Source organism: Thermobia domestica, unplaced genomic scaffold, assembly GCF_964235325.1.
Source record: "Thermobia domestica unplaced genomic scaffold, izTheDome1.hap1.1 HAP1_SCAFFOLD_1864, whole genome shotgun sequence".
Taxonomy (NCBI): Eukaryota; Metazoa; Arthropoda; class Insecta; order Zygentoma; family Lepismatidae; genus Thermobia; species Thermobia domestica.
In genome coordinates, this window is record NW_027657572.1 from 8,254 (window position 1) to 24,433 (window position 16,180).

The 16,180-nt window shown below is 36.3% G+C and overlaps 1 protein-coding gene across 2 annotated transcripts; it reads right to left on the minus strand.

Moving 5' to 3' along the window:
* Window positions 1-7,276: 7,276 nt before the first annotated feature.
* On the minus strand, window positions 7,277-16,068 carry LOC145678100 (uncharacterized). Of its 2 annotated transcripts, none has more exons than XM_081748229.1 (4): window positions 15,084-16,068; window positions 13,398-13,591; window positions 11,415-11,574; window positions 7,277-9,961 (listed from the first exon to the last, which is right to left on the minus strand). In XM_081748229.1, the coding sequence occupies exons 1-4, from the start codon at window positions 15,295-15,297 to the stop codon at window positions 9,780-9,782; spliced, it is 750 nt and encodes a 249-aa protein (XP_081604355.1). In that variant the 5' UTR covers window positions 15,298-16,068; the 3' UTR covers window positions 7,277-9,779. The 2 variants fall into 2 exon arrangements, with proteins under 2 accessions (XP_081604355.1, XP_081604354.1); XM_081748228.1 differs by having other exon boundaries at window positions 7,279-9,961; window positions 13,374-13,591; window positions 15,084-16,058.
* Window positions 16,069-16,180: the final 112 nt, after the last annotated feature.

Here is a 16,180-nt window from a genome sequence, read left to right on the forward strand (position 1 = left end):
GTCAAAACTTTGAAAGATTTGATAGAATTTTGCTACACAATCTCTGGTTTGAGAATCCTATTCGTCGGTTTTATCCATCATGGATTTAAAGACTCCTAATAGTTCATCTTTAAAGCCATCATATACCCTACTTCTATAGTTCCATACCTTGTGTTTGAAACTATAGGGATACTTTTATTGACTACATAATCTAGAGCATTTGTTCTTTTTGAAGACTTGGAGGAAGAACAAACAAGTTCCAACACATTTAAAAAAAAAAACTTATACCCTTTTCCAGTAGCGTAACTTGAAGATTCAGTTCCCCCGCAACCTTTAGTTATGCGTAGTGATGGGTAAATTCCCGGGAAGATATTTTTCGGGAATATTCCCTGGGAATATTCCCGGGAAGATTCCCAAAATGGGAATTTATCCGGGAATTATGTTCAATCAGAAAGAAAATTGCATTCCATTACTATAATATGATTTCAAAAGTGAATTAATTTTTATATCACAGCATATTATTACTGTTGTCCACAGAGGATTCTTTAAAATGTATATTCTGAACGGTACCATGTTACTTTATTAACACTTTGTATATTTAGAAAGTACGCATAAATGTATATTTATTTACAATATGTTCTATCAATTAAATATGTGTTAAAAATTATATAATAAATTACATAGTAACAGTTTAAATTTATATGTAAGTGGATTTGCTCAACTTGACTCTATTGCTGATATTATAAACACATTAAATTTATAAATGTTATAAACTAATTAGATTGGGTAAATGCTAGAAGATACATGTCCTACCAATTTATCAACATTTGGGCATGGTATTTATGTTCACAAAATTTGCAAGATACTTACTTATCTTTATATTTTAGTACCGAACATTGCCATACACGACCTTTCATTTCTCGAAATTCCATACGTTAATTCACATGTAAAAGAAGTCCGAGTACTCCTTAAGAAATTCGAGTCAGAGAGAGGAGACAGACCGACGTCTATTACTAATTGTAGTTCAGGGTTTATTAATAGTACTTCGTCTCTATTTCTACATAATTCTAAATTACTTTACAAAATGGTTCCTTTTCATCATTTGTAAATTAGTACTTTGCTAATTTTGGCTGTTCTTTAGCATTTGGGGCCAGATTTGCACCTACTTTTTTGCGATATTCTATTCCGATGCGTTTGTTTTATGGTTTCATACGTTAAATTACGTTACCAACATTAAATTCAGACAGCGTAGCAGAGCGAGCGTTAGCGAATGAAGGTGGGTTAGAGCCCCGCATGGCACGTTGTTTTCTATTTCGTTACCAACAATTCACTTTCTTTTCTCACATAAATCACTTCCACTTACCTTTCCGTTTTGTATAAATCCCCTAGTGCCCTAAAAAAATGTGTTCGATACTTTCTTGACTACTTGAACATCACTATCAACTCATTTCTTCCGTAAATCATCCTAATTTTTGCTAATTTTGGCTCCCCAGTTCTAAACAATTTCCTTACTTTTTAGTGCAAATGAAAATGGAACAAAAAAAAATATATTATTAGTTATATAAAGTACAGTCAAAGAATTTTAAATTTTTTAACCTCCAAACTCTTTAAAACCTAGAATTAAATCATAATATATTAAAATAAAGTAATTAGTCATATTGTTCTTATAATTTGGAAGATAAAGTAAAGAAATGGAAATAAATTCCTTCCCGGGAATTTATAGGCCAGGGAAAAAACCCGGGAATATTCCCATTTTTAAATTCCTTCCCACCGGGAATATTCCCACTGCCCATCACTAGTTATGCGCCCTTGGAGCTCGTCCCCCCGCCTGGAGGGTTGCGGGGGTGCTATTTACGCCTATGCCCTTTTGTATAATCAACGGACTTTTCTAAAACTAAATTAAGTCTATGGGCATAAGAATGAAAATATAATTAACAAGAGGCTGCAGTTCCCTCATAACTGGAGTTTCTTCGTATGTTTGAGCAACAAGTTTTCCGTATTGAAAATTAGTTAGTCAAACTGCGGCACGATGAAGACGATTGCACAGTTCTTTTTCAACACATCATCAACACAGCGCGGGCTTTGCTCTAATTATCATTACTATTCCCCCTTGCTCTTGAAACAGTTCCCATATAGCACAATGTGTTTCATCAATAGGCATTTCAGTATAATTAGTAGCACTTCAGGGACTGACAATATCTTGAACAGGGACAACAGAAATAAAATCTCAATTTAAAAAAAATCATGCTCATAAGCTCTTATTAACATTCAGTGAGAAACTTTATTTTGAATCAAAGTAAACCTATATTAAATTTTTGTTAGAATATCCTATGGAATATATTCTTCTTGTTCGCTGTTGCTGTATTATTCAAATTTAAAGATAACTTATTAACATACAAAAGTCGTGTAAAAATGATAGATCAACATATAAATAATGCACTGGAACATCAGTCTCAAAGTAGCCCGTGTTAAATGCTATTAGTATGAAAAGCCTGCTACTTATATTTGTCCGAAATTGTATGCTGTTAAGACAATGAAATAACCTTATGAATACTGAAATTGCAGCCATGTTTCTATCCTTAGAATGGGGAAGCAAACGAAACAGTATAGTAGAATTACCGCCCGCCCGATCCTCTACAGTGAAAGGAGAGCGAATAGACTCCTAAGCTGGCGGTGAGTAGTTGATGATATTCTAGATTCTCCTTTTTTTGACAGGGAACGTTCCTATTTTTTCCTGTTCCACTCAGCCGAGCGGTAACATAAGGGCTATTCCGGAAGTCCAAATACGAGCGCGCAGGATGCTTCTGGCTGGCACGCTAAAAGGTGCTTCTGGAGTGAACGAACGCTATCGGGGTTCGCGTTACCTCTGAAATCTGCGGTCTCAACAACAGTATGCTCCTATTTTGTGTTGGCATATTGCATTCGTTCGCAATGTAATTGAAGCATACGGTAGGCCATCCAAACTTTTTTTTAAAAAAAGGAAAATGTACACATCTTCCCATGTCGATAATGAAATTTGAAGATATATGAAAACAACGAAAAACTTTAATATTTTCACTGTTACCGCCGGTAACAGCAGTAATACGCACTACACGTCCCTGGGGACAGTTCTACAATGCTGGCACAATACAGAAAGTCCGGGTGTAGTGCATCAGAGGAGCTCCCGGCGAGGTATAAGTTTACTTTATGGGTTATGTGGGCATTTTTTGTGGGTAGTGAGCTGAGCGGATAAACTCAGTACCTATACTAGAAAATTGCACTTTCTTTATTTGAGCTTTCCGCGTCTGATAACTGTCCTCATTTACATATGTGGACAAGTCATTTGATTTTCAGTTTTACAATAGGGTGGATACAAGGATCTACAGACCTTTCTTTAGCTGATACAGACTCCCTCTTGTTCGTATCTCGCTGCCGAATTTTCGGAGTTACTAGTTTCAATAGCGTATGGAATTCTGAATAGTCCACTCTCTAGATTTTTTTTTGTAGGAACGAGGATCTTCTGTATGTAGTTCATTATTCACCATTGAAAATACGGTGCTTTGCTGTGCATTATTAGGGCGAAGAATTCACTCCCTGACCAGCAGCTCCTCTTTACTCTTTCTCGTTTTTTGGGGGGAGGGGAGGGCGGATTTTGTGTCAACAATGGAGCAGATATCACTGCTACGGCTATTTCATCTTCTGAACTCATATTCTGAAATAGATAAACAATAATATTTACAATTACGACTTTTGATTGCCCTGTGCGTAACACATTCTTCGAGTGTTTTTGTCTGCTTAATACACCGACCACGAGAGGCTCTGCTGGTAAAACCTACCTAGTTTTAAGGATCGTCTGAGACCCCTACATCACCTCAGGATAAAAGAAGTTTGAGTTAAGCAACACTGTTAAGTTGCAGCCTGGATTGAGGCCTTAGTTCAGATCTGTGTGAGACGGGCTTAAGTTTAAAATATTTGTCCGTAATTGTTGCTTGTAAAGTCGTCTGGACAGCATGGAACTAGCAGAGGAATGGAGAAATTTCAAGATCACCTGAAAGAAGATAAAATGGAAAGTAAGGAGATTCGTCCCTCCAACTTTCAGTGCATCCCCCTGGAACCATCTAGAAATTCGTACTCTTAAACACCAAAGTGAGAGACCAGTGACAGTGCGAAATTACGGAAAGTAACAATGTACTGAAGTTCAACCAGTAACCCACGTCTTCCGCACTCAGAGTGAAGATCATTGAGCCAAGTGTTAAATTCAATTTTTATATTCAATTATTCAAATTAAAGTGACAAAGTGTAATTTATCTTGCATTAGTGAAGATTCAATGTTACTGATTAAAATCAAGAAAATATAATTACACGTATCCTTTCATCATAATTTATCAAAATTATCATTATGATTTAAATTCGTATATTACAGTTTAAGATAACCTAATTCATTTTTCTTTTCAGCATAATTAATTAATGCCCATGAAACGTAATTATTTTTGCATTATTAAATTATATTGACATTAGAGACACAGTTGGAATTAGTCTTTATATCGATTTCCCAGAATGTTCTGACCAGAACTTTAAACCGTACTATCCAATGGCTATATGGTCGGCTTTGGTAAAAACTTCGAACTGCCATTAAAGCCTAAAGGAGACGTTCAGGATATAGACGATCGAATTCCGGAATATCATTAATACCTAAGCCCTCATACGAATTCACAGGGACTCGAACCCAATAGTCATAAAATGTCTTCCCAAATACCCAAGTAACCAAAATGGCTGGGCCAACGTTAAAATATGGTTGCGTTGATTTTTGGTGACAAAAGCAACGTTGGTCCAGTGTTGTTTACGCCGTTATTTGCAACCAACCAAGTCCCACTGTTGGCCCAACATCATTTTACGTTGAAATAATAGTTGAATTCAACAAACCTTTTTGCAACAGTGGGCCATTGTTGATTTTTAGGTGTATTTTTTATATATATAAAATATGTATTAATGGAAAGTAAAACAAATATTAAAACAGAAGAAAACACAATTACGTAATTTAGATATGATATTTTTCATGTTGAAATTACCAGATTTTCACGTCTAGTTCATACTGTGGACGGTAGGAGGCAGGAGTGATTCCTACCCAGAGTGCATCAGGCGAACCGCCAGAAGTCCGCCATAGTGTGTAGTGTATGTACGAAGATTGCGCCCAGCAGGATTCCGTTTGCTGGATTTCGGTAAGTTTTCATGCAATTTTGTAATTATTTCATGTCATTGTAGATATGTTCAGTAGCATGCCTAACTTATATATAATAAGTGGTTGTAGTTCAATACGCAATCAAAACTTTCGGCGTACATAAAATCCCGTGTTGTGTTCGCTAGGATTATAAACAAAGCGGCAGGTAATTCTATTGATATATGATTGCCCATAATAGGTGTACGTAAATTTAAAAACGGGTAGAGCAATGTGGGAAGCGTTGCGTTAGCTGGTCCTCCTTCCTCATAGGTTCGTTAAATTTATGTGAGTTTGTTTCAGAAGTGGTAAAATAAACACAAATGGTGTCAGTAAAACTTTACCGTGAGCTGCACACGATATACGCCGTTAACGCGATTGTACCAAGTAATTTCGGAACAGGTTTGGTTTTTTGAGTACGGTATCTTTAAAAAAAATGCGATAATAGGTCAGATTAGCTCCTGTCGCGCATCGTCTGCTATGGTGCAAATCATCGTTATTTCATTGCTAGTGATATGCATAGTGCTAAAAAGGGTGGTATGCAGTGTGTGTATGTATGAGTACAAGGGCACACCTAATTTCGGCAATGTGTCCTTGCGCGCAAAAGACAGCGTTGGCTATTGTGCAAATTATCGTTATTTCGTTGCTAGCAACGTCTACAGTTAAAAAAGGAGATAGTGTGTGGAGTTTTTAGTGCAAGGTCACATTGCCAAAAACGTTTATGTACCCTTGTACTCAAACACACACCCTCTTCATCACCCTTTTTAGCATTGCGGACCCCATGTTACCAAAAATGGTTGGCCCAATATTGATTTTTAGTTGACATCACGAATTATCAACCGTTGAAACGATGGTTGGGCATGTCCGCTTTGCGTTTGTTGGGCCAACTCACCATTTCTCAACGTTGGTCCCACGAAGAAAACAACAGTTTTTCAACAATCTCCCAACCGTTGATGTCGCGTCAACCATTTGTTCAACCATGTTTCACCCGTTAATGTTTATGTCAACGTTGGGCCAACAAAAGATCAACCGTTACCGCAACCGTTTGACAACGGTTAGCATTTTACAACGTTGGCCCAACAAAAAGTCAACCGTAATTACAACCATTATTCAACTTTATACACATATCAACCATATATCGACGTTGGGCCAACGACAATAGAAACAATAACACAACCGTTAATGCACTTCAACCATATATCGACATTGGGCCAACGACAGGACACATGATAACTCAACCGTTAATGAACGTCAACCATTCATCAACTATAGATCGACGTTGGGCCAACGACAATACAAATGATGACACAACCATTATTCAACTTCCAACCAGTTATCAACGTTGGTCCCACGTTGGGCCAACGATAGGTAACAACGATATTTCAACCAACATGGACTGGATGGCGGGGATGGTAGCTTCCTTTGTCGCAGCAGGAGAATAACGGTATTGTACCTTGTACAGAACCAGACAATACTGACGCAGCCAATGGTGTACGGGTAGCAAGCCTGCTTGCCAAGAGGCATTCGGCTAGATCGAACGTAACTACGAACCCTTCTCCGGCAGGGCTTTCTCTGGGTTTCCTCAGTCCCACCTGGGGAATACCCGGATGCTGAGATGTGCAAATGCAGAGCCGCGCTACCTTCCCACATTCTTGTCCCTCCTATATCGGCCTAAGCATTGATATCTAAAGGTTATAAATGAAGTTCAATTTCACTAGAAAAGAAAAGTTGAACTTTATTTATAACCTTTAGATATCAATGCTTAGGCCGATATGGGAGGGAGAAGAATGTGGGAAGGTAGGGCGGCTTTGGATTTGCACATCTCAGCATCCGGGTATTCCCCAGGTGGGAGTGAGGAAACCCAGAGAAAGCCCTGCCGGAGAAGAGTTCGTGGTTACGCTCGACCTAGCCGAATGCCTCTTGGCAAGCAGGCTTGCTACCCGTACACCATTGGCTGCGTCACTATTGTCTGGTCCTGCACAAGATACAATGCCGTCATTCTCCTGTTGCGACCAAGGGAGCTACCATCCTCGGCAGTTTGTAAAAAAAAAAAAAAAAAAAAAAAAAAAAAAAAAAAAAAAAAACATGACTGGTGAAATGACTTCAAGGACCAGAAGAAAATCAAAGAGGTATATTTGAGCGGACAGTTTTTATTCAAAAATTTGAAGGAAAAAAAAAAACACACATACACACAATGTAATTTATACATGATGTCAAATTATCGTACAATTAGTATTTATAACATGTTAAACAAACCTTTAAAAGCTATAGTTATGCTTTGAAGGCCATTACGCTTATTCGGATAACCAATGAAAACATTTGTTTCTTTCATTGATAACCATTTACATTTTCGTTTTAATGATAACTATATACATTTTGCTTATTACTCAGATGTCCTAAAACTATAATGTTTTACGATAATTGTATAGGAAATAACTTTACTACAAATAACAGTATGATATTTTGTATGTCATTTTACAATATTTGAAAAGATTATACGGATGGTCTCATTTTTATTTTTTAAATTCTCAAATGCGAGAAAGGTTTCCTGATAAGTATTGAAACAACGTGAAAACAATTCGTGCAAACAAGGAATAAAAAGAGTCTTATTTGAAAAATAATCTTATATTACACTCATAGAAACTACCTGTATAGATACATGAAACGTTCCACAATTATGCAAGAGGGCACAGAACTCTGCTATGGCATACCAAGAAAATATTAAATACTTTTCATTTCTTATTAAATACTGATACGATTTAGACAAGAATGATACATCACACACACACACACAAAAAAAAAAAAAAAAAAAAAAAAAAACGCATTGAAGGCATTAATACTAGGCCAAAAATTTCCGAAATCTGGCTTTCAAAAAAATCCGTACTTAGATGAAACAAGCAGTCTGGGTTTCGAGATTCTGATTGTTGTTTTAAGCCGCGTGGTGCTCTTGAGCTCACTGTCACAGCCAGGAAGTGGGGGGGGGGGGGAGAGAATCCATGTTTTAGAGGGATATTATGGCGCGGGCCATCTAGCCAATGGCATCATTGCATGCACCTTCGGCTTCTGCTACGCAAGGCCATTCACATGAAACAAGTTACCTAACAATGTATTTCGGGCCGCCCGACGCATCCGTGTATCCCATCGGTGATATATCCAACATACGGAAAGTAGAAGCAGATGCGATCGAAATACAAAATAGAAAATTTCCGCGTTTTGCTTAAATCAGCGACAGAGCTTTTGACAGTGTCGGGCAGCCACTTGTTTCATTCGGGTTGCCTTGAGTAGCAGAAGACGGAAGGCGACAACAATGATGTAATTGGCCAGGTGACCCGCCCCAATATTTCCTGTTCAGTAAAATGGCTTGTCCCTATCCGACTGCGGCGGTTTAAGCTAAAGAGCAACAAGCCCACAACACGCGGATTCAAGTTGGACCAAAACTTTGAGCAGTATTTACGAACTGAAAGCTTTTTTTTTTTTTTTAAATATAATTTCTTATGTCTATTTATTCAATTGGTCGCGTGGGGAATTGCCATACTTTACAAAAGCTGGTTTTCCATTGCCTTAACACACACACACCAAAAAAACTGGAGGTTGGTTAAACACATTAACTCAACGTGTTGACTCTTGACCTTGGGAGAAAAAAAAAACTGGATTAATTTCTAAACATCCGTTTTTTTTGTTTTTTGTTTTTTTTTTTTCAAAATTAAGATTTTTCCGACATTCAAAATTTTCTATTTTATTTTCCGGAATCTAGAAAGTAAAATTTCCGAAATTTCCCATCCCTAATTAATACTGTAGTACAGGCTTGGATCAAAATATATCTCCTGTATGCTTGATATGAAAGTGTCCCAAAATTCACGCAAAAAGTACTTGTTACATTTTGACTTGAACTGAAAATGAGCCTTATCGCCGATTACACTTTGAGGGCTTCGTTAATCAACAAAATCGTTGCATTCGTAGTTCAGAAAATCGAATTAACGCCTTGGAATGCCAACAAGCGTAGAACTACAAGGAAAATGAACGCTATATGAACGAAAGTCAGCCAGATTCATTTAAAAAGGTCATGGAAAATTTCAACAGTGTGAGTATGTGGAAGCTATTTACCCAATGTGTTGTTCCATGCATAACTGTATACTGTATAGTTTATGAATGAATAAATAAATAAATACAATCAAGTTTTAAGTATAAATATGTATTTTATGTCAAAATTAATTCTTGCGTGAAGTTTGGGACACTCATTATTAGCGTCCTTTCTAAAAGAATTCAGTGGTCTTCTCTGCTCACAATTTTTTCTCTCTTGGAATACCGTTAAAACCAGATTCTGAAAAACAGACAGCAGCTGTATAGCTCCAAAACCAAACGTGTCTCATCGAAGTGAAAAGCCTTAGTCATGATTTCACAACGAAAACAAAAGCTTTTTTTTTTAACATACAGAAAGAGGCATTTTGCAACGTCATTAATTTTGGTGCTAAGCCTAAAGTTCAGATCAGCGCTTGTTATACAAGGACTGTAAATATTTACATTACTAGCAACACTTGTACCTGAGTGAAAGTTCACAAAATTCGTAGAACATCCTGCAACCTGTTTCCCAGATGAACGCAGTGCCTCAAGAATGGTCCATTCCTCCTTCTCGATTAGTCTCCTCTTGTGTCTCTTGGAAATTGGATGACGTACGCCTTCGTTCCCTTCCTCCATTTCCATCTCTTCCCCAGCGGAACCAGTTCTGAATCCTTTCTTTTATTTCCTGGTCTGTTGCTTTCCTGACTACTCCATTAAGACGCACAGCCCCTGAAATGAAAATAATTTGTGAAGTCAACAGAACAATACTAGATATACTACAAATAGAACCAATAGATTACATCAATTCTTTATTATACGTAATTCAGTAACGGTTCGAAAACACTTGAAATATGAACACGCAAACTTACTACAATGTTCTATGTAACAGACTGGCGTGACTGAAAATAAAACCATTGTCTTAATGATAGTTGATTTAGAAAAATTACGATTCTACACAATGAAATAAAATCTGAGCACTCACCACACAGAAATAGTAATTTTAACAGCCTCACATCAAAATATTTGGTTGTAATTAAGTAAAGAAGAGAGGTCAAAAACAAAAATGGGTAAAAATCATGAATGAAATTTCAAACACTTTAAGTCAGAACATTGTATAAGCTATGCACGAATACTAGAGATAAGTCACAGTCTACGTAAACAACTGCAAGAATCACTGCTATGCTTTCTTCTGAGATATTGGCAAACTGAAGGAGATTCGTGTCAAAAAAAAAAAAAGTTAACTACGTTCAACGTTGATAACAGTTAATTTTTATTCCCAAACTCTGTATCAAGTTTTAATTCTTTACAACATAAAAATTGATGATAGGTCATCGAGTTTTTTTCTTTATTTTAAGTCGTGAGTTTTAAGAGGGCTCTCGACGCCGAAATTAAATTGCACGCATGATTTTACAAATGATAGTGTAGTTAAAACTTCTCTGAATATTTTCCGTTGTTTGAAAGTTAGGAAATAAACTTTTTAACGCGAAAAAACAATTCATTCCTCGCTTTTTACATAACCAAAACATTCAGAGGAGTTGTAACTACGCTATCATTTGGAAAATCACATTGTTAAAAGAACAACAACTTGCAATTTTTCTCCTCTTTATAAGTCTATGAAATATTTAGGGAAACGTTTAAAATTTGCGGCAATTTAATTTCGGCGTCCAGAACGCTATTAACCTTTTTTTTTTAATTTGTTAAGTCGTATATATCATCTGCCCGCTTCTACTTGAAAACACATTTCCTTTTACACCAGGTTTGCTTACACACAATCTTCTGTACAGTAAATATAGCATAGGGCTACGTGAATATCCCCAAACCGAATCTTCCATCTCCAATACAATACAACTGTCAGTTCTCATTTCACAACATTGCTCTCTTCCGCATTGAAGAAAATTATTGAAAATGTACAGAACTCCCAGCACTGAAGGCCGGTCTCGCTACTCTGGTTCCTTCTGGCGGCCCAGGCTAGAAGAGGGTGATGAAATGCGAAAATGAGCTTCATTGATTTTGCAGATATGCCCTTTTAACATGAAATAATTCAAATATATTTCATCAACCTCTGCTCCTTACATAGTAGTATCATTGAATTTCCTTCAGTGAAATGAAAGGCGTCAACACAAGTCGACTAGTGCCACTGCATCAAATTTACGAGAAGTATCGAGATAAGGTAATATCCTACCTATTATTATTCTTGAAATGGTCAACTTCTCCAGGGATCTCTTTTTACATTTCCCAGTCCAATTGTACAAGACCGCTACTTCGTCAGTAAAAACTCTTCTTAATATGTTTCTCACGACGTGGCCAAGATTTCTCCCACCAAAAGTGCCAAGGTACGTTTCCTGAAACACAATTATGAAAATAAGAAAAGAAATGAAACACTTCCTTCACGTTGTAAGTCAAGCAATTACAATATACCACTAGTGGGTCTACAGACCAATGGCCTCACGTCAATTGCAATAGCTATTTAACATCTAAGGGTGGATTTCTATAACATTACTTACGCACTGACTAGGATGAGGATTGTTTAAAAGTGCAATTTTTGTTGCAAAGACATCATTTAAGGAATGAGACGGTTCAGCCGTCGCTTGAAAGCCCAAGTAATCTAGTTACTGTTTGGAGGTGTTTAGTCGGTAACTAAGATGCAATTTTTCAGAATGAACTGTTTAGTAATCAAATAACTCCGTATTTTTGAAAAGATAAAACATTATTCACGGAGAATAACTGTTCACAGATGAATAAAGGATTATTTCGATCCCATTCTTGCGTACCGATACAATCATGTTGATGTACGGCTCATGCATTGAATTTGAAAGCACACAGCACACGAATCGGTTGATCTCCCATGTTTAGGGTAGTTCGACACACGGGATTGCCCATTGGCAACTGCTCTAAAGCTCTAATACTTTGTGGGAACTACTTATGAACAGGGAGTGCTCAAAGAACATCTCACACACACATCGCCGTTGTACTTAAGGTCGAAGTTGTAACGTAAGAGACGACGGTGTGGTTCATGTTGAATATTTTGAACCATGAATACGTGTCCGTGATAGAGTTTCGAATATGAAGGAAAAAGCCTCCTCTAGGCATTCCATCCGGTTAAATATTACCGGGGTTTGTTCTTCCTTTTTTAAGTTTCTAACCAAACTTACCGAGCAACATCTTTATTATCTGAACGTATAATTGTTTAGAAGCAGGGCTGCCACAAATAAACTACAATAGTGTGATCTACTTTGTGGGTACGAGTTTACACAATTTGGTACTTCAGTGTTTTCAAAGAAAAATGTTAAAAATTAAAATGTATTGCCTTGAACGAACTTTGAAAGTTGACGTGTTTTTAAGACGCGTAAACAATAAATAATGGGGTTCGGTAAACTTAATTCAACAATTCATGAACGTAGCACAACGAAAGGTTAAAGTCCTAGACACGTTTACACATTAAATTCATCTCTAGGTATTATTTTTAATTTGCCAAATTCTCCGTTATTCTAATGGGATTTTATTTTAATATAAGAAATTTGAGGCCCTATCCCCTTGGTTTCAAATCTTTTAGGTATCCTTCCACCCAGCCCCCGATTTACTTTAACTTATTCTTAAATTCACTCTACTAATTAATTAAATGAAGTCCTCTTCAGTATTTCAAACGTACTGAATTGGCCTCTCTTCTTTGAAGGGTGGGGGCTCCTTTCGCCGGTAGGATCCCTTGAAGAATCCATATTCGATTTTTATTCTTTCTTTTTAATCAACTTTGGGTTAACACGGGACAAGGAAGGGTGTAAGATAAAAATGACGGGCAGTTTAGTTTCAGGTCTGTTTCTGCCTACTGCACTGTTACCTTACATGAGTACGTCTTATTACGACTTCTTCCCTTCATCCACAGTTGCCTAAAATCCAAAAATAAATATTGACTCTGGATTCTGTGAGCCCCCCTCCCAAGGAAAAACTAGAAATATCTTCCTACATAAACAATTTACGATATTCCGGAATGAATAAAGTATCTAAAATTGGCAAGATGTTCATTAAAGTAAACAGCTTTAATGATATTTAATTTGTCTCCTTAATTCAATTTTTAAATATTGATGTAAGGAAACAAAATTAGCGTAAAAATGCAAATATACTATTATTTAGAACACAAGCTTACCAGCGTCGTTGCATTATCACGTACTTGAAGCCATTCTTCCAAGTTTAACACGTCAACTACTGATGTACATGGAATTGCGCAGTTTTCCGGTAAGTTCACTTTTGCAGGCGATGTAGAATTTGCGGTTATTAATTGGTCCTTCAGTAAACAAACATCATTGCTTAAATCTATTAGCATATTTTTCATTTCTGCAAGGTGTCTTGCAACTACTGCAAAACCTAGAATGAAAACAAAATGGGAGAAAATTAATACTCAAATTTTTGTAATAATTACTCTCAAATATTATGTTCTTGTTGTGTTTAAACATGACGTGTATGAATTTTTGGATGAAAGAAAATACTTGTTAGAAAAGATAGGCGGTGGGAAGGGACCGTAGGCCGAAGCGCCAGAATACCATAAACAAACCATTTGCTGTTTAAATTGGGAATAAGTGACCTAAGTATATCTAGGGTTGTTGTATTTTAAAATAAAAAGAAAAAGATATAGTAAATAAATAAAATAAACCTTGAGTACAAAAGAAGTAAGTAATTTTTAATTTACTCTCACTCACATCTTGGTAAATACTTGATTTTTACTGAAACCCTTGACATTAAGTTACGTCCAAAATCATGTGAATATGTTGGCCCTACGTCCAACCCCAGAAAATGTTTTCTTAAACAAAGGTACTGAGAAGTTAATAACATATATTTTAACATTGTAAATATTTAATGTAAAATAACATATAGTACAGTATTCATATATGTTAAAATTGTACTACGTTACTTTGTACTACACGACTATTCTTTAAAAGTCGAAAGTAGAAGAAAAAAAGATAACTACGGGAAGTTTTATTTCTCCAGATATTTAAGTGATTTTTATTATCCTCCAGTGTTTATATACTTATCAAGTGTGTCTCTTTGTTTTAATTACACTATTACAGTCTTGTAATACCTACCAACTAGGTGAGCCTATATTCAGATCAAGCTGAAAAAACACGAAAATGCCTACCTAATGTAGATACGTGTTAATTTGCCTGAACTGGCATGTACCACAACTACTTTTAACAATTAAAACTTTAGAAGGGATTTTTCGAACAGAGCTATGTCTTTCATCAGGCATGAAGCAAAAGAAACTCAGGGAAAACTAAATTAAGATTAAAGGAAACGGACTATTTACATGGAGTCACCAGCGTGTCATTGTGCCAGCCAATATAGTAGAGTTTGTACCCAGACTTCCAGAAGAGCAAATGCATCCTTATTCTGCACATTCTTTAATATTAGACAACAAACCATAGTGGGCGGTTTCAGGGTTTCAGAATTACAAAATATCTTCTAAAGCCTTTGTAATTCTTAAACCTCATATCATTCACTCATGGTTGGTTGTCTGATGTTAGATCATGTGCAGAATAAGATGGATATGCTCTTTTGGAGGCGTGGGTACATAATTGCAATTTCATTGCCATGAATAATGGGAATGTTTTGTAATTCAGCTTCTGTTCAGGCAAAATAAAATGCTGGAGAAACGTGAAAACAAATCTGTCACTTCATGAACTGTTACTTCATTAAAGTTCTGAGGGTGGTTGGAATCCAAAGTTATTCATTCGGTCCTGCGTTGCATAGCTGCGATGGTTAAAACGAACGTATAACTCGAAATTTTAATATTATGTAAACAACACGAAAAAAATAAAATTTTGGCAAAAATGCAATATTAAAATCAATCAAAGTAACTTACTGCACGAGCATTCTGAAACTGTGGACGACTGTGGATAGGTCGAGTTCGAAATTATTCTTGATGTTCCGCCTTCTAACAGCTGATTGTCAGGTGATGTATTTCCATCTGAACTTGGTCGACCTTCTGTAACTTCTGCTGAGAAAAAAAAAAAAAACTCAAATGAAAACTTTCGCAGATTATTCAAAATATTAAGATCATATTCACAGTCATACATTAAAAAATACGCTTTTTGGAACAGGGCCGCAAAGAACAGGTAGATTCTTTTAACATTTCAAACGACCTCTACTTTCAAAGCAGTTTGTTGAATCATGCCGATTTTCACATTCAACTCAGATATCGTAAATATCTAATTTTTTGTACGAACTCTGGTCCCAATCAGTTCCTACAAGTACACGTGGCAGCCATTTTTTTAAAGAATTATTCTAAGTTTCACACTCAACCAACATATTGTACTGCAACTATCAATTTTTGGGCAAAATTTGCTTCCGAAACGTTCGTAATTGCGGCACTCATGTTTTTTTAGACAATTAAATGCCAACTATTTTGGACTTTGGACAATTAAATGCCCCGACTTATCCAGGTCACTATTTGCACAATTCCAGGACTTTAAAAAAAAAAAAGTTCTATTTTTCCGAGCAGAAGTTGATTATACAAGTACAGTTGTATCTGCACATGTGTACTTGGCGTTAAAATGCCGTTACATCTAATTTAAAGTGGAAATATGAAACCTGTGGCTCGTCGCAAGACGAATAATTGAAAAAAAAAAAAAAAAACCTGCTGTAGCAAAATAACGCTATACAAACGGTTTGAGTAATATAAATCCGTACTTCAAATTGCGCGAATTTCCCATATCAGTGGGAACGCTGATTGAACTTCTTATGGAGGACGAAACAGGGGCGGGGATATTTTCCTGCATACCTGAACTTTATTTACACATTTAAACAAGATAGAGGCTATAATAGGGTCTAAATATGTGAGTCCATTAGTGTTATGGGTGGTTAGAAAGAAATATAATGAAAAATCATACCACCTGATTTAATTAATTTAACAAACACGAGATATGCCTTAATGCCATTTTACACTAGATACATTACCAC

Coding starts and splice junctions, on each gene's coding strand:
- LOC145678100 (XM_081748228.1), bottom strand. CDS start 15,297: ATGTATGACTGTGAATATGATCTTAATATTTTGAATAATCTGCGAAAG. Junction 13,592..15,083: donor AGTTTCAGAATGCTCGTGCA/GTAAGTTACTTT, acceptor TTTTCATTCTAG/GTTTTGCAGTAGTTGCAAGA. Junction 9,962..11,414: donor CATTTCAAGAATAATAATAG/GTAGGATATTAC, acceptor TTTTCATTTCAG/GGGCTGTGCGTCTTAATGGA.